The 19,535-nt window shown below is 43.7% G+C and overlaps 1 protein-coding gene across 1 annotated transcript in view; it reads right to left on the reverse strand.

The window, feature by feature from the left end:
- FHDC1 (FH2 domain containing 1) overlaps positions 1–10,020 on the reverse strand; it is a gene marked incomplete at both ends in the record, with an annotated part of 30,398 nt that extends 20,378 nt beyond the window's left edge. The window contains 3 exons of the mRNA XM_082281512.1: positions 2,039–2,141; positions 2,658–2,719; positions 9,538–10,020. Coding sequence (XP_082137638.1) covers positions 2,039–2,141; positions 2,658–2,719; positions 9,538–10,020 — 648 coding nt within the window. The remainder of the gene's footprint in view (positions 1–2,038; positions 2,142–2,657; positions 2,720–9,537) is intronic.
- Positions 10,021–19,535: the final 9,515 nt, after the last annotated feature.

Consider the following 19,535-nt stretch of genomic DNA (forward strand, 5'->3'; position numbering starts at 1 on the left):
TAGAAAGAACGAATTTTTTAACTGCCTACACTAAAATTTTAGGAGCCACTGTAGTGAGCGACTTACTGGACCCACTTATTCCTTGGCCACATCAAGCATGAAGATGTGAAGGCATGGAAACATTTTTCCATACCAGCAGAATCATCAGTCCCTTCCATTCAGGATTTTCTCCCTGTCTTGCCTGCCACCACCCACCCAGCTCTCAAGGGGAAAAATCCAAAAAGGTTAAACAATTTCCTTTTTCTGATGCATAAAATCAATTAAATACATACAAACACCTGCACACTGGAAAGTAGCCTCTTTCCAGCCTTCCCATGGGAACAGCAACAAATCTCATGTCTGATACCCCTCAATTTCTAATACTCTCCTGTATCACAGAATATCTTCCATTAATTTCTCAAGTGACTCCTTAAAAGCACTTAGTAAGTTCTCTGGCCCCACGATCTTGAGGGACAGACCTGTTGTCAAATCAATAAACACACCTTTTTACTCTAAGCAGTACCTATTGGGTAGCTAATGCATCCAGTTGAGCATTGCAGACAAAATTGATAAAATTCAACAACTTACATTACAATTCTAGCTGAATGACAACAGTTATATCACACAGACTACAATAATAGAAAGATTTTCTACTTGTCATAAAATAACAACCAAGATCTAAGCCAGAAAGAGGAAAAGAAGAGAAAGTACTTTTCTTTCAGTCTAATTTTCTGACTATACACAAAGTTAACTAGGAGTCACTCTCTTTCAAGTGAGCACTCCATTGTTCTCTGACTTTCAGAGGAAGGAGATAAGTTCTGTTTATATAATGGAATATGTACTAAAACGCAAACAAAGAGGGAAGAGGGAATAGTTTTGAGGTCCCAGAACTACTGTCACCTATTTTTTTTTATTAATTACCTTTCAACTTGTTGATATCCCCCCAACTCTAAGAGATACATTAATCAAGTATAAAATAACATAACACAATTTTTACAAGATTCTCTGCAAAGGCAGCCCAATTAAGGGACATAAATTTGACAGCAAAGATTGTAACATGTTCTACTGATGACTGGACCTGAGATTTGCTGCTGTACAGAGGAAACAAAGTGCTTTGACAGTATGACCTTGAAATAGTAAAGCATGTGAGTTGAGGTTGATCTGTATGTGGACCTTAACTTAGCAATTTCCCAAGTTTCAGTCACTCACTTTGATGTGAAGCACTCAGGCAATTCTAATGCTAATTTTGTCAGGTTTGTGGTTTACATTTCTCTCAAGTACATACAGACAAATGGGTCAGTGCCAATAGTGAGCAGCCAAGGAACTGTACATCATTAAGCAGGGCTCCTAGGTCAGTTGATGGAGCTTCACCTCTTTAATCATGTGAATAGACTTGAAGTTTGGGACTGGAAGGGGAAAAGCTGCTCTTGGATGTTGGTCATACAGTGATCACAGGAGCACTGAGAAGGTCATGCTAGTAATTCTGTGCCTTCTAACACATCTCCTTTGAGCACTAAGCCATGGTAGCAAATTCCATGGGTGCTGCACTATTGGAACCCAGTGACCAGGCCCAGGAACAGACAGATCCCGGATGCACCAAGCAGGCACTGAACCAGATGGCAAAAAGGCAGCAGCACAGGGCTACCAATATCCAACTCACAGGCACTGCAATGAGAAAGCATGAGGCAGGTGCCAAAGAAGGGAAATCTGTTTGCTTAGAATATACTTGGATTCTGAATTTTCTGACCTCCCTAGAGCAGTTACCTGCACATAGGAAGGTTCCAGGTCTTGCTGTCTATGGGACAAAAGGGACATCATAAAAACAAAAAAATGTCTTATCAGCTCCCTAAAAGCAGGTCAAATTACTTGATGTGAAGGGAATGACTACACTGCGACCTCAATACCACAAGTCAAATGAAGATTAAATTTTTGCACTCAGTGGTTCCCTATTCCCTACCCTCAGGAAGGCATTGAGATTCCTGTTTTACAGAGCTTCATGTTGTAATCCCAGTAAGCAAAATTCTACCAAAAGGAAGTTCCACATAAAACCATTATTTACCTCCTCTGCTTCTGGTAACAATTTAAGAAATTCATGTAGCAGTTCAGAACCATAGGGCTGACTCCTTCCATGATAAATATCTTCGATGATGGATTCGGCAGACCTTGAAAAAACAATTGAGCATATACATTTCTAACACTTGCAGGGTGAACAGTTGCACAGATTCAAAAAGCCATGCCTGGGCTACTCAACAGAGTTATAAAGAGGTTGTGGATGCATCAGTGTCCACAGCAGCGCTGCTCCAACACCATTTCGGTGATGCCTTTATTAAAGGGCAACATTATCAGTGAATACAGGCAGCAGTGAAACAGCTCACTCTTAAAAAAGTTCCTCACATTGCCCCCTTCTAATTGTTTCTAAAGAGAGGAAAGGCAGTTCATGGGCAGTGTTACAAGAGGTTACATGAGGCTTCCCTTAACCATACCTGAAAACTCCCTTCAACTGGTTAACATCAGCAAACTCCAAATGTTTGCTGCTAAGTCATAAAGGCGCTCAAAACTAAACATACTAGAAAACAAATTATGTCAAATTACTTTTGAGAAAACTACACAAAACTGAAAACTCCACAAGGAACAGAGAACAATGTATATATTTTATGAGAACCACAAAGAATGCTTACTTTTTGAATTGTTTGAGAAATATCCCAATGTTCATACTTCGTTTTGCATCCAAAATGGAAACCTGGGAGAGAAAGCAAGAGAGATTAATCTAACAATACCTAAGAAAATAGCGTATAATGCAGATATCATTTCTTAAATTGCTACAGGTAACTGTTTGCAGTTGCCACCAAATCCCAGGCCAAATAAATATACAGTCACTTCTTATCAACAAAGCTCCTATACTGCAAAATTAGTTTATACCACAGAAATACACACCACACTCACATCACCTTTTTCCAAGTGAAGCAAAATATTCCATACCAACATATAAGGAAGGAAGGAATCAATATTTCTATTTCATTACAAAGTAAAAACATTCTTCTTGCTTATTTCATAACCCTGCATCTACAAAATGTTGCTTAGGCAGTAATACACTATATTGCATTTGAAGGCCCCAAGATTAGTGAACACCCACCGCACTTCAAACCCATGTAAATTCAGAGGTTTTCTGACAAATGTGAGGATGGGATTTCTAAGCAGAGGTCAGGTGCATTATTGATTTAATTCATGCCAACTAACAGCCACACTGATTCAGGGGAAGATAAGTAAGTCAATCTTGAATCAAACCCTGAAACAGATGATGCTCAAAACTGTTAGCTTTACCTAGAAGCAAACAGAAATCCATAATAAAATAACAGTCTCTCCCAGCTTTGTATTTCAAAGTTGGTTTGCTGTATCATCTTACATGTACAATTCTGAGGATTAGGCAGAAGGGGAAAAAACCAAACAAAACACCCTGCAATATTCTCCCCTAATTTTGTAAAAAATTTTTAAATAAAAGTGCCTCTTTTATACTAGTTTTTCTTCCTGTACCAGCATACAAGTTTAAACCTGAGAGGCTTGCCCTGTTTCAGCAAATTGTGTCCTTAAGGTTAAAATTCTACCACAGCTATTCTAGTGATAACAGCTACAAAAGTCATGAGATTTACAAGGACAAGAGAATTGTTTCACCTTAACAGTTCCACCTGACTGCTACAATAAAAGAGCTCAGTACATATAGATGTTCAAGACTACTCTTGGACTCGCATGCTGTTTGTGGTTTTGACAACTGGAAAGGCATTTTGACCTTTGTAACAGTGCCCAGATTAGAAGTAGATATATAAATGCAACATTGGCATTGTCACGAAATTGAATTAGCCTGCAGTCAGCTGGTGACAGTGAAAATAAAGGTATGATTAATGGGCTACCCTCAACATACACCTCTCCTGAAATAGTGAGTCATATCGAAAAGTTTTCTGAAATCCTGGAATTTCCTCTCATCTGAAAACAGCAAAGACTAGAAAACACAGGAAATATCAGCATATTAGTTTTAATTAGATGATTGGTAGCCTGAAGACCTTCAGTTTTAGCATATGCAGAGATAAGGGGACAGATTGTGGTTTATTCTCCTCTTATCTTAAGAGCTGAGAGGCCCCCAACAGATCATTAAGGAAAAGCCCCTTAACACAGGACAGGTTCAACTATCTCTCCCCCTGCAGTATCTAATCTTTTTCAAATGTTTTACTGCAGGGACCTCTCACTGACCTCTCTAACTGTAGCTCCAGTCTCCAGTTGCTCCGGTCACCCCTAATTCTCTGATTTCTCTGTACTACTTTAAGCCTATAAGCTTTACCATCATTTGGCTTTTGGTTTGTTTGGGGTATTTAAGCATACTCAGAGTTAATCTTGTGCACATTTTTTAAATCACAGTCAGTAACTGCTACAAGAAGACTGATTGTCAGCTGAGTAAACCTCTGTTTTCCATGGCACAACTCAGATTTACAGTACAACTTCAAACAAATTACAGAATTTTTTTTTTTTAACATCTCCCCTTGAAGAAAACAACAGACGGGAACATACACAGCTGCATTTGTCTTATCAGCACAACATTAAAATGTCATAGCTGTTCTCAAGTACCAGGATTTTACACACACTTCTTGCTCTGTATATGACTGTACTCTATTTCTCCCCTGATTTCTTGTTTAAGTACACAACCAGAACAAGGCTCAGTTTTTGGTCACTCTTTGCTTGGTGTCTACTTCAAGCTTATCTAAAGTGTTTGAAAATGCTGTCATTATGTAACTACCTTCGAGGAGTTTCCGGATGGGAGCACAAGGAGGAGAAAAGGGGAACCTGGCAGACACTCCATAAATACAAGTTCCTACTCCTTGCACACAAATACACGATCTTCCATCTCACATTCAGTTACATATTAGATTCATAACCTCAGCCTGAACATCTGTTCACAATGTCTACTCTTCTCCACTGAGATTTCATTTGATTTCGCTCATGCAGAGCAGTGTCTGCTGTTCCTTTTTACCCTTTAAACATTACCGCAGCTTTTTCTAAATTCTGCTCAGTCTTTTCCTGTCTTCTGCTCACACACTGCTGCCGGCACTGCACGTTTCAGGGCTCTGTTCACCACCCAAAGAGGCTTTGAAGTGCTGTCCACCAGTAATACCCCCAGACTTCCTGACTCAAAAAGTTACACTGGACTGTAACTGAGAATTGAGAACAGGCATTCCTAGTCTCACTGGGATTCTCTACAGCAAAAAAAACCTCTCATATGGTTTCTTATGATTTACTTTAGATAAATTCATGAGAGCTTTCTCCATTCTCATCTTCTACTCTCTGAAACTGGAAATACTGCAATTCTCTCTGATACTTTCCACCATGTCCACACCTGCACTTTGCTATCCAACACAAAGCATCACAGGTCAGACACTTGCCACCTCTGCTTTATAAACAGTGCAATCTTTAAACCAAGGACAGCAATTTACTCATTAATCTGCTTTTCATCACCAGAGTATTCAACCCAGCACATTTCCAAAATCTGCAGTGGGCACAGATCACACAATAACAGGCCTCAGTTTGACAAATGTTAATCCACCACAGACATATTCAGTTTTCAAGGCACTATGAGAAGGGGAAAATTAGCCTGAATACCACGGTGAAGCTGTGTTGATGGTAAGAGGATATCTACTCCTGAACCCCAACACAAATTTGTAATCAATGCAAAAGATTCAGAGGAGTGTCCAGGGAGACACAAAAAGACCCACATCAAAACTGACTTTGTAGTGACTGGAGAAATGGAACAGAAGTTTCTTGCCATGAAATCATCAATGAAGAACAGAAACATGATGAAGTGGATTTACTTTAACAGATCAATAAAACAAAACATTGTATGCTTTCTTCGCATAAGAACAACGGGGGCTCACAAGGTGGGATACAGTTTACAAATTACAGCAAGCGTGGAACAGCCTGGTGGCTCAGGTTTGGTGCTGAAGTTTAGGGAGGATATAAATAACTTCCTGTTTCAACTTCCACTTCACATTACAACACACTACCCATCACTCCATGCCTGGAGTCACGGTGCAGCAGAGCGAACCTAGCAGCTTACTAAAGCGCTGTCCCACTCCGTGTCATCCTCCCTTGTCACGTTCCCAGCCTGCTCTCTCTCTTAGGCAGGTACTGGCACTCATCTCATCTGGTTCTTGCTGTTAGTTCTTCACTGGATTAACAGGTTGAATCAGCTCTCAAGAAAGTGGAATGAGCATCTGAGCCAGCACAGGGAAAACAGAGAGAGGGCATATCTAGGGGAGGGGACAAGAGAGATTCTGTTCACTTCTTCCATCTTCCTTCTCTCTGTTCTCGCTATCCCCTTCACAGGTTCTTGAATTCACTGCACCCTTTCACAAAGTCATCAAAACTCACCCAAAGAGCAGAAGACTACTGCAGCAGAAAACAAACTAAGAACCTCACAGCACTCTGCTGAGCTGCTTAAGTATGTTTACAGAGGGTGCAGTATCTGTATTATATTATCCAATATCTGTCCAGAGCCAGCAGACAGATAGGGTGAGGTGAGAGACAGGAGCAAAGACACAGTTTGGAGGAGAAAGCAAGACTAATTCCCCTGGCTAACCAGAAGCTGTTCTGCCCACTCCGCTGCCAGGCTGATGACAGCCTGGGTGAGTGTATGTTGTGCCACACTGGGACACCACTGAAGGATGGGGAAAGTAAATTGGTGTGTAAACTTAATCTTGCACCCCCTATTTTTCAGAGCCTCAAATTACATGGAACCATAGGGCAAATTAAGCCTTTAGTGAAGGAAACATGTTAATTAATCTCCTAAGGGCTTGGTGAGGGCTTGTTTACAAAAAGGAAAGCATTTGCTGTAGGAGTTTGACTCAAACGTCAAAAGGGACTTCTGTTATAACGATGATGTTACATCTAAATTCCCTGTATAAATCACTGTCAAGTGAGGAATTAGAAGGACATGCAGTCTTGTAAGCCGTACATGTGTAGAACTTTTACCAAAACTGCTCATGATTTCATAATCAACAGCGATCTCTGGCAAAGGTATGAAACCCCAAATCTCCTCCACAGTCTCTGGGGCAATGCCCTCAACACTGGCTGTAGAGTAACTCTTCACCACTTCCATGGAAACTTCACCGTTGCACCAAGAGGGACCCCATAGTGACTCTCTGGCCATGCACTTCTGCACAGCAATTCAGACATGTGCTATTTTTTTCAGATTTGGATCTAAGCAAAAGTTGAGTTTATGCACTTGAAGTTATCTTGAAAATTCATTGCTGATATACTATGCCAGCTAGGCTAATTCCATTACCTCAAAGAACAGTTTTCATTGCTAGACCATAAAGCACTGTCTAAAATCAACCGTGTTTTACACAAAAGGAACAGAGGTACCTGAAACTCAAAATGTCTTGTCCACCTGCCCCTGCTGGCCAGCAACATGGCCACAAACAGAACTAGAGCTCCCTCAGCCCCACACTAACACGCTCTCCACAAGGTCACACTGATTCTGCACACCTCAGCCTGCCCCCAGCTCCTGTCAGCCTCTGTAGATTTTACCAGAGCGAGCTGAGGATAACCATCCCACATTAAAACAAGTGCTGGCAGCAGACAGCACCAGTGGCAGGAGTCACAAACAAGGCCTGGGCCTCCGATCTCCAGCCCCTTGCTGAACCATGCCTGCAGCAGGGTTAAGCACATGAGCTGCTGCGCATCTGTACTTCTGCACTTCCAATAACACATAGCATATGAGGAGGGAAGGATTATCTCCTTCCCTCCTCCCTAAGCAGATAGGACTGCAAAGTCCATTAACACACCAGAAATTGCTCACCACTGTCTGACACACTGCTGCAGCATGCTTGACAAAGCTTAGCGAGCGAGCTAAGTGAGTTTTGTCACTCAAGGGGCATCACTCAGAGGCAAGTCCTGTTGCCTCATCACCTGCCACGTGCAAAGTCACCGTGGGAGCCCTGAACCGGTGTGCACAGGCATCAAGCAGGGCAAATGCACTGCACCACCAGATCAGACAAACAAACATCCAGACAGACAAACAAAACCAGTAACTTTTAGCAAGGCAGGGTTTTGTTTCCAAGGCATTGTATCTTGGAGAATCCCTGGTTTTGCAGGCCTCTGATTTTAATCTTTAACATTGCATTGAGTTCTGGAGCACACTGGGGTTTTCTCTGACCCACCTACTGCACTCTATGGGCCACGTTCAGTTTATGAAACTTATTGTAATATTTAATAGAACTAGATCTTTATCACACAGCAGTCCTGAAAGGGGGAGCTTCTGGGGAAACACAGGAGGCCGGAGCTCTGTACATCTGCACATGGCACAGGAAGTCCACTCACCACACTCCTGATTCAAAGATGAACATAGCCTGAAAACAGCGCAGAGGTTAACGACTACCTCTGATGATGGCCCCAATTACTGCTTCCCAATGTCAGGGTTTCAGAGCCTGCAATACACATGCCTTTTTAAATCTTTAATTTTAATATGTACAATATGCATGCTATCAGTGCACTGGTTTCTCATCTTGTCCCTTCTGATCTTATTTTGACATCTCCTGAATCCTGCAAGATATCAGCAACTTCAGGTACCTATTTTCTCACTAAAAATTGATGCATTGCTACATCTCTTAGCCTCATGCCCTCCGTATTTTGTTTACAAGCTAACACGTATGCAGACACACACCAGTGATTAAATCTGCATTTCAGCCCTCCAATTACTTCAGAGAAAGATCACTTGAGACAATTCAATTCAGGCGTCACAAAGAGGCTGTCTATAAACGAGGATTTAAGAACTAGAAAAGCTACTTATCAGTTCCCTGGAGAGTGTCTGAACCTGAGAGTACTCATTACAGAGCACTCCTCGCCACCAGAACAGAAATCAGTGGCAATCTTCAGACCTTCTTGGAAGGTTATCTTCATGTCCAGAAAAAGCAGGGAAGATGAAATAAAGTTTTCCTTAGCATGAAAGTCATGCTTATGAAAGTGGAAACTTTAAAATTATCAAATAACAAGTACTCTTAATCACTATATTATGTTCTATGTCCTTGGTGTCATACTTCCCTTCCTGATGTCTCGAGGACACTGTGGGCATATACAGCATTAACCCTTGCAAATAGGACCCTCTTCTCTCCTGCCTGGTACATGTTTGCATGTACAACACCTTGTTTGCATCACAGACATAGAGGAAGAGCTGAAAAGACAATACAATTGTGTTCCACACTGGAAACTCACAGGCCATCCAACATGAGTAAATACAGATGCTTTCAGCTCTCTCCACTTATTCATATTTATTTTAACAGGTGATCAAATCACAGCACTTAGCAAGTTAAAATAATAAAACACAGTTAGGTCTTTGAAAAACAAATATGTGCCACCAAGAACAAAGAGTTTATGCTTCCCATCATTCCCCTCTCCTTTGAATCAAGACAAATTTGCCGTAAGGATGAAACATGACAGAGAAAGAGACAAAGGCGAGGCAGAATTCACATCAACTCCTACAGCATTATGTAAAAAAAGAGGTTTTACTTTAATTCTTACCTCCTCTTTAGTCTCTTTAAACGAAGACTTTAAAGATCGGTTTCGGGAGTCCTGGGGTTTGGCTTCTTCCTGCTGCCCAAAAAGTTCCTCAATTGTCTTTGTATCAATTTGATACTGTGGTCTTGCTGCAATTGTCCAGATATTGTTTTTACCACGGACTTGCTCTTCAGGGATAGTTTTCCAGAAAAAGCTCCGCATTCGTTTTTTTTTGCCGTGGCTGTCGTGCCCATTTACCAGCTGTGGAGGCAGAGGTATGTTGGGGCCAGGCAGTGGAGGAGGGGGGGGTGGTGGGGGCGGCATTCCCGGGGGGAGCGGAGGGGCCGGGGGAGCCCCTGTGAGGGGACATGGCACAGGGGGCGGTGATGCTGCAGGCTGAGAAAGTTGAGGTGCTGCCGTCGTATCCTCGCTCATTAATCCCGTTGCGACTGGAATAGCCCCATTTTCTTTATCATTGACCAAGGAGAGACAATTCATAACATGCATTTTACAGCCTCCCTGAAGAGGAGAGTGTTACTTCCTTGGAAGGGTTTGAAACATTGAACAGTCAGCGCAGCAGCCACTGGGATCACGCCCTCTCAAACCCTATCTGCCAGCAGCAGCAGCAGCACAAGAGGGGACTGTACCATCTCCACAACCTGCAACAAAGGACAATAGGGACACTCAGATCACAGACACTGGACATTGTCCCTTGCACTGAAAAGACACCAAATCTAAGGTACAACGGCTATCAAGTTCTCAATCCAGAAGGAAAATTTAGTGAATCAAAAGTCTTTCACAGGGCAATTGTTTAATATTTATCCACACCGAGATTTCAAACAGCTTTAGGTGCCTAGATTTCAAGAACGTATAGAAATAAGAATACCTCTAAATCACCCACAGTAGGTACCAAAACTACCTGTTAATCTCAGCTCAGAGCAATTTTGTAAGAGAATATATTTATCTCAAATTATTAAAACAAATATTATTCCACTGCTAATTTCAGATATGCTTTTAATGCTGACTGCACACAGTTCTAACTATGGTACTGGATTAACTGGATCAAACAGACCCTGTTTAAATCCTTTGAATTCATGGTTCAAATCCAAACTGCATTAAAATACCTAACAATATGCTGATGATTTAACCATCTAGGCTAATGTAGTACTTTTTTAGCCTTTGTATTTTTCATACGATTGTCAATAAGGGAAAAAATAGTGTGTAGCCCCTAAAGTCTCTATGTTTGCTGAGCACAAACTTACAGTATTACTGGTCTGGCTACACTACCTCCCAAAATACACTCAGAGAAGAAAGACCACAGTTTGATTAAGCTGCCCTTTATAATTTACTTCAGCATCTAGGTTAACAGAGCCAGCTCAATAACAAGAGAGAATGGACAGAGAAGCTGGTAGAAACAGGACCCTATACATCCTAAGCATTGAACATATGCAAAGCTTTAAATAATTAGGAGAGTTTTTACCCGTAGATTACCATGAAACAACTTTAAAAGAAACACAATGGGTTTTAGCATTTTTCTTACACAGATTCCTTCTAAATAAAAATGCTGTTATTAGCAGCAAATCTTCAAATAAGAGCATGACTTCCACAAACCCCACAATTTTGATAAGCCAAATCTATTGAAACAGATTCAATTCAAAAGTCTCAGAGAAAACAAATTAAAGTTTTTCAAATACATACCAATGAGGAACCTCATGATTTTATGGAAATTTGGAAGCTATCTCAAAAACAAAACAGAATTTACAAAAAAACAATTTTAAAATTCAAAGATGCCACACAATACAAACTCAGATAGGAGACAGACAGCCCCTGAGCAAAAAGCAGTCACAGGAAAATTCAACAGAAAAAGCTCAAGTTCAACTAATGCACTGGCACAAGAACAACATCAAATCAGAAATTTGGCACTGGCTTAGCGGTATGCCTCCTCAGCAGGGTTCACATGGAGCTAATAGCAACCCAGATCAATTTGACATTGTATAATGGTGATGAAAAAACTTCACTGTTTTTGCCAGAGATCCATCACTAGACTGTACACGAACAAACAGATCCAAATCATAGAAACGAGCCTTAGGGCAAATTCTCTCTTGGTCTGCAAGGACTCAGCCACTCACAGCTTCACTGAAGTCAATGGAAAACAACACAAAATCATCCACTGTACCTTTTCTTCTCAAAAGCTTGCACAGGTAGCAATGAACTCCTCTCTCCTGCTTCGGATTTTCTAATCTTACACCTTACGTTATCCGGGTGTTTACAAGAATAGAAAACATATATAACAACCTGTATGAAGTTTAAATCACAGGAGTGATGGAAAATATTTCAATGGCATGGTAAAAAGGAGAGAAGCTACAAAGAAAGTGGATCAGGATAGAGTGTTTCAAATTTAAGTCAGCATTAATACCCAGGTGCTATTACAGGGCTCTGTATGTTCACACCTCTCCTCCCAAGTTCATGATCATAGAAGCAGAGAGGCATAAAAAAGCAGGTGCAAGGTGGTGGAAAGAGATTAACCATTCAAAGCAATGAAGTGTTGCATTAATTTAAAGAAATACTCAACTAGGAAAAACACTTTTCCTCCCTACTACTTATTTAAAAATGAAAAATGTATTAGCTAGTTTTCCACCATCACAAAGCAGTATTCAACATTATTATTTTCTAACTTGGGTTCCCACACATCCACCAAAAAAAAAAAAAAAAAAAAAAAAAAAAAAAAAAAGACAGACAGACTGACCGACCATGCCCCAGGCAATGTTCAAGAACCTCATTTTGAAACTTTCAATAAATCCATACGCTTTAGGAAAAACAGGATCAAATCCTAATGAAACAGAGTTGCAGGCAATGAATCATCAGAGTCCCAGCACTAATACACAAGAGTGGAAAACGACTGATCTCAGACCTGAGTCCTTCTGAGCTAGACAAGAGACACTCCTAGTGAAAGGAGTGGAGAAGACACGGGGAAGAAAACATCTCAACCTAGATGTAAAGACAGATAGAACAGGAAAAACTGTTTTCAATCCAATGAGCCCTGTACTGCTTTAGATGAGGTAACAGTCAGCCAGAACCACGAAAGGGGAGGAATCAGTATTTGGAAGGAAGGCATGAAAGGAAAGGCACAGCATAAAGGCTGGCATTCAGCTTTGTCTTCTGACAGATAAGCACAATCCAGGTGACAGAGGTCACCTGCTTGTAAGAGGATGGCGGTCTCGAGTTTCCAAAGATACCAGGAGACTGGTCAGAATTCCCTTCTCGTGCTGCCTCTCTGGAGAAGCAGCTCGAAGGTGCTCCCAGCGGAGGCTCCCACCATTACCGTGGGTGGGAGAGGAGAGAAGCTGGCAGCTAGGACAGGTTCTGGGCTGCTTGCTGGTATCAGCAGGTGCCTCTGAGCAGGAAGCACAGCAAGAGGAGGTGGGGAACAACACAGTCGTTCCAACTGTGAACTACAGATTACCAAGACTAGCTGCGACTGGGATGCGTAATAGAAGCCAAGCAAAATTTTAACTCCTAAGGAGCCTCTGCACACTTTTCAAAGGATTAAAGGGGGGAAAAAAAATGGACCAAAGAACAAACATTTAAGATGTCGCAATTATACCTCATTATTGTATGTTTGTTATCCAAAACAGCCCGAGAAGCACCAAAGCTCTAAAGTAACAGCTTTACTGCACGTTTTAATTGTGCCCATATTTGGCATAACAGAAATATTTTATTTCTTTGTCTCATTCATTGTTTTAGCCAAGCTAATCTAACTTGGAAATGTAATTTAAAAGTTAGAGGGTGGGAACAACTTTCTCCCCAGGTAAGAAGAGAAGCACTCTAAAGTAATTTGTTTCTTGCAAAAAAGGCAGTTGCCACTGAGACGGACAGAGATTGTGTTTGCATACACAAATTAACAGGTGAAGTGCACGATGCACTGAAGGGCATTTCATAATTCATGCTGCAAGACACGACTCCCTTTAACCCACACCTTATGTTCTCCCCTGCCCACGTTTCTGTATCAGGCGCCCTCCAAGTTCTCATGAGAACAACGCCGAGCCCAACCACAGCATTTGGGTGTCTGTGTCTCAATAACAACCCTCCAAAGAGGCAAACGGAGCAACTAGTTGCTGACTGCAGACAGAGAAGCTGCAAACGCCGATAACCAGCCCCTGATCCTGCCAAAACGTGCAGGTTACAAAGAACACGCAGCTTACGCGATACAGCGACTTCGCACTTCCCCACTCAATGCATCCCACAAAAGCCCTGTAGGGCACCGCATCCCTGCCAGCCGGCCCGGGCTGGGCACCCGCGCGGGGCAGCAGCCCGGGCCAGGCAGGGACCTGACGGGGCTTGGCCGGGGGGATCCACTCCGGCTATTTTTTGTTCGGGCTCCCCAGGGGCCGCGCTCGCCCCGCCGCAGGGAAAGGGCTTCCAGGGGAGCAGCCCCCAGCCCCACCGCCGTGCTCTCCGCGCGGAGCAGGTGTCTGGCTGAGGTGCCCACGCGCCCCTGTGGGGGCCCTGCCGCCGGGACCACCCGAGGGGCCGCGACGCAGATCCTCGCTCCGTAATTCCCTTCCACCGACACCGCAGGCCAGGGGGCACCGCGGAGGGCGCTGGCGGCTCGGCTGCACCCGGGGTAACACCGCGCCCGCTGCCCTCGGGCTCCCGCCGGACCCCGGCGCCCCGATACGCGCCCTCGGGCTCGGCGGGAGCGGCCCGACCCCGCCGTCCCTCACAGGACGTGGCGGGGGCAGCGCTCGGTCCGCCGGAGAAAGCCGGCGCCGTCCGGGACAGCGCCCGCCCCGCCGTGCGAGAGGAGCGGCGGCAGCGGCTCTCCCGCCGTGGCAGGGGCCGGCCGGACTCGGGGGAGCCCGTCTCCCCGGGAGCGCTCCCCCCTCCGCCACCCCGGGAAGGCGGCGAAGGACCCCCGCAAGCGGACTGCAACCCCCCTGCGCTGCCCGGCCGCGCCCCCGGCAGCGCGGAGCCCCCGCCCGGCCCGGCGCTCCCCGCGCCCCCCGCTCACCTCCGCGCCCGCGGGAGCACGCGGCGCAGTCCGGTCCGGTGCCGCCGCCGCCTCCTCCCATCGCGCCCGGGCCGGCCGCGCCGCCGAGCGCGGGGCGGGGCAGCGCAGGCGCGGCCGGGCGGGGCCGCGGCAGGTGACGGTGACGGCGGCGGAGCCCGCAGCGGCCCGGCCGCGGGGCAGTGGGGCTCCGATCTACCCTGCCCGGCCCGCGCCACCGAAACGCCCGTGCGGGAGGAGAGCGACCCGGACCCAGCGCCGGTGCCTCCGCCGCTGCGAGCGGAGATGCGCAGTGGCGCCTCCGGGGGCACTGGGTCTAAGCCAGCTCCGGCTGAGCTGATCCATCCACATATCCATCCATCATTGCCCGCACGCTGTCACCGCACTCACAGCAACTATTTCTATAGAAACAGGACAGCGGTGCTACCGGCAGCACGCCTGGCTGGAGGGAACGGGCTCCTCTCCACGGCTGAAGCCTTTCGCCCTCTGCCCGTACTCCCGAGCAAGCGCATCCCTCGGTCCATCCCGCATCCCTCACCCGGACGCTCCCCGCCGGCTCAGCCCTGCAAGCTCGGGGGAAGCAGGCAGGCAAGACGGGCCCCTTGTGTCTCCAAAGCGGACGGTGTGAGAGACGTGCAGACGAATTTAAGATGTGATCACAGCCCTGGGTTACAGCGCTCCAGGTAGCAGCGCACGTGAGTTGTGGATACCCGAAAGCCAAAGTACCATCTACTGATAAGACAGCAAACAAATGCAAATGGTTCTAAAATACTTTCTCAAGATATTGAATCCTATTTATAAAATAAACCCATTTTCCCAGGAAGAGTAAAGGTGAAGAACTTCACTCAAGTCAGTAAATAGTTCACCCACACACCTCAACTCTCCTTTTTACAGAAGGCAAATTCCAAAGGCAGAAACTCTTCCTTTCCTGAGAAGACAGGGAGGGAGGAAAAAAGCCCCCTCACTTCCAGTCTTGCTTACTGTCACCCCAAGACAATAAGCCACCAGAGCTTTTGAGCTGAGCGCAGGAGAGAGAAAACACCTTGGCAAAACCAGGGATGGGAAGGCAGGAGCAGCGGGACAAAATCATGTCTTAGCTGAGTGTGTAGCGCCTCACCTGTCCTATTGCCTCAGGGGTTGGGAGGCAGGAACCACAGGAAGAGAGGGAGACCAGGTGGCCTTCTCTGGCCCCAGGCCTGGAGCCCAGGCCCATGGTCGCTGAGGTTACACCATTCCTGCTCACAGTTCTGCAGCCAGAGATCTGACCTAGTGGTCTGGCAAGACAGCCTGCTTGAGTCACCTCAATTTAAAAAAATAATGTTAGAACAAAAGGAAAATTTAAGGAATGCAGTGCCAGAACCCAGTCATTTAAGCTGAAAATTCACTGAGTGAAAAGAGTTCAACTGCAGTAAAAGGCAATTCCCATCACAGCACACATCTCTGCCTGGCAGGGTTAGCAGCAGCTGGGGAGGACACGCTCAGCTTTGAGCCAGCATGGACATTCCTCGAGAGTGTCAGGTCACCCCTGAGGTCATCGGCGAGGAAGCGCTTTGCCGCTTGGACTGTAACTGCTTGTGCTGCAGCCAAAGGGACTTGTTTTCATTGCTGCCAGTCATGAGCACAAACGCTCGCTCGAAAAGACGGAAAGAGCAAGCCAAACAAGAAACTTGCATAATGGCATTGTATTTAAAAAGTCAGAACCCAAACAGGACAGCAGAGAACCTGGGAGCCAGTCCGGATGTGAAGTTAAACTCTTCACTTTTCCTCACCCTGTGGGTTTGTTCTCCCCAAACTTTTCCAAAACATGTTAGCAAATTAATTTTAAGTTTTTAGCTTATTTTTTTTCACCTAAACATGTAACACTCAACAGGCAAATATTTTGCCCACATGGCTAAAATTAACTGGAGTTATAAACAACTGAAAACAGGTCTTTACAGTAGGAAGCATTAGGCAACTTTAATAATAGGTAGATCAAGCAGCCCCACCTATAATAAACAACAAATGCACCTCCCTAGAACAGATAGCATTTAGATGAGTTGGTATACTACAAAACCAAATCATATTGTAAATTTTTTAATATTTCTAGTTAATGAAATGCTCAAAACAGTTTGCAAGATTACTACTTTTTTAAAGGCTTTTTTTCTTATGAGAAGAAAAAAACCCACCTTGTCTTTTGTAAATTCTGCTTTTCTTCAGACCACAAAGAGCATCTAAGTCTTTAGGCTGAACACAAATTTAATGACTGAACAGATCTAATGGAAATAAAGCAATTTATACCACCTGAAAAAAAGGTGTCATCATCTTCATTACAAGCCCTCAATTCTACAGAGTTTGGACAAAGGTAGGAGAGAAAGTTAATTGTGACACTCCTATCACATTAAAACCAAGTTATATTTGGTTTCAAAATTAAGCACTCTGTTAGTTAAACTCTCAAAACAAAAAACCCTGCAATTAATTACCACCATCACATAAAACTAGCATGATGCATACGCATATGTAAGAAATGTAAATCAAAACTGAACAGGCAACACTTGTTGTTAGCATTATTTAACTCTTAAGTGCTTGAATTTACAGCCCTTAGTATTCTTTAAAAGGCAGCAAGATGTATAATTATTTAATTAGCACAGTAAGACACACCATTTGTTAAGTACCAGGAACACACTGCTGATAGCTGAACTGCTCCCAACTGAACCAATGGATTTATGCTGCCATAAACAGCAAGAACAGGGAAAACCTGAACTAAGAAGTTGTTTCGGGTTTATTCTGTTCTATATCTGATCTCTGCACTTAATTAAGAAATGTTATCAGACAGACACTGGGACCCATCTCAGTCCTACCAACCAATGTTACAGGGGAACTCTGCAAAGATTCCCCTGATCTCTCTTTCTGCTCCTCCTGGAATATCAAATACTCCCTTCCTCCAGTAGCTAATCTCTTTAAAACAGATTCTCATAAAGAAATGACACTGAGTGTATTTGCTCAGAAAACAAAGTTCTGTTCACCTACAGCCATTATAAAAAGTTAAATGCTCACTTTATGCTGAGAACAAGTGTATTTCACAGAAATACACCACCAAGAACAGACAGCACAGATTTGTTGCTGCTCCTGCTCCCCCTTCTTACACTTTTTTTTTAGAAAGGCAGCTGAAGTGTAAAAGGCAGTGCTTCTGTGCCAGCGCTCCCAGCTGTAGGAAACAAAGGATTTGCAAACCACAGACTGAGCTTTTCTGGCCAGGACCACTGCAGTGCAACGTTCAGACACTGCTGCTCTGGGCTGCAGTGCTGGGGCTCTGATGAAGACAGCAACACATCACTTTCCACTGCTTCTCCATCAATTTATGCTCCTCTTCTCCAAGGCAGGCACAAGCCATCCTATTTGCTGCTCCTACACCGCAGGTAAGTTACTTCCTTCACTCACTTCAAACTATTGCCATGATGATAAAAACATTTAAACACCCTTTGTCTCCCTGGCCATTTGGTTTCCACAGAACACTCAAGGAAATGAAGAGGAAGGACCTTGGTGAAAATAGATGTAGAGAGGTGAACAAGAGTGCTGTCACAGACAGAGAACTCTTGTTTCCTATGTGTCCCTAGCTTTAACACCAGAGCACTTTTTTATGGAAAGAACATAAAGATGTCAAAAAGTGACTGACAAGGCTAGGTAATAAGAAGTGAGAGAAATATAAACCAAGCAACAGTCAAATCCTGTATAGATCTTCTAATAAAAAGAAACACCTTTCAGTTTGACACAACTTAGCTACCAGTAGTTGGATAAGTTTAGGGTTGGAGCTGCCACAAAATATTAAAAGATTCATGACTAATATGAAAATTTTCGTGACAAGTACCACCCTTAAACCAAGCAAGGAACATGGAAAAGATAACTAGACTAAAAAAAATCAAAACCAAACCTAAAGATAACTGCAGATCAGGAATGCTAAATGATTACAATACCTTACACTTCTTGTAACACCACAACAAGGAACAAGAGCAGATAAGCAAAGCATAAAAACCAAATATGCCCCCCATTCAGTTCAAAATGGAGTTGAGGGCAACATTTAGCTTTCCTTTTACATTACTTTGATCATTTTTGAAAGGACAGACAGACTAGAGATAAGGTTTCTGGGAGAACCAGTTGACTGAGGATTGAACAAAGAGCTGTTACTTTAATGATGCTGCTGTGTTACTGTACTCTGCTCGTATAGATCTCTTTCCAAATAAAAATACAGATACATTTTGTAACCAGAAAGGTTGTCTGTTAGGGACTTGTCAAAGCATGAAGTAGGCCAAAGAGCATTTTTAGAGCAAAAAAACTGTTTGTAGAATTCAGATGAACAAAATAACAGGAGCAACAATTTTTAAACAAGCCAGGAGTACAGATAACTTATAGTATGGTCACTGAGAATCAAAACAGCTCTCCAGGTGTTTGGTACAGCAGCTACAACAGTGTATCTGAAAATGTTATTGCTTTGAATTCTTCATCCTAAGAAACCTCACAAAACACCGTAAGCATTAATGCAACAATTTCTTAACAGAGATGAAACCTTTCACAGACAAGTCTTTCCTAGGTGGATATGGACTCCTCTAAAAACAACAAAAGCACCCCCATCCTCACAACTGTCCACCTAGATAAAGGCTATATTACAACCTTAAGATATCTATAAGGCTTTCTTGCAAGCATCAGAAAGCCTGACACCCATAATTACTTCCCATTGGAAACGCTGGAAGTGTCTTTTCTCTTACAATCTCTTGATACAAGTTTCTAAATTTGGTTAGATCTAAAAAGCTAATTTTAAGTGTAAGATATGAGCTTCAATTATTTCATAAGCACATATATTTGAGTTGTGACAAAGAAAGTTCTAGTACTACAACAGGCTACTATCAGTTTAATAACCTATTGACCAGCAGAACAGAGAACCCTCCTCACCGAGGCCATCCATCAGAACAACTGCTTTGCTGAGCAAAATGAAAATAATTCTTCCTTCCCCCTGATACTAAACAATACACAGACAGGTTTT

Source organism: Coloeus monedula, assembly GCF_965178545.1.
Source record: "Coloeus monedula genome assembly, chromosome: 5".
Taxonomy (NCBI): domain Eukaryota; kingdom Metazoa; phylum Chordata; class Aves; order Passeriformes; family Corvidae; genus Coloeus; species Coloeus monedula.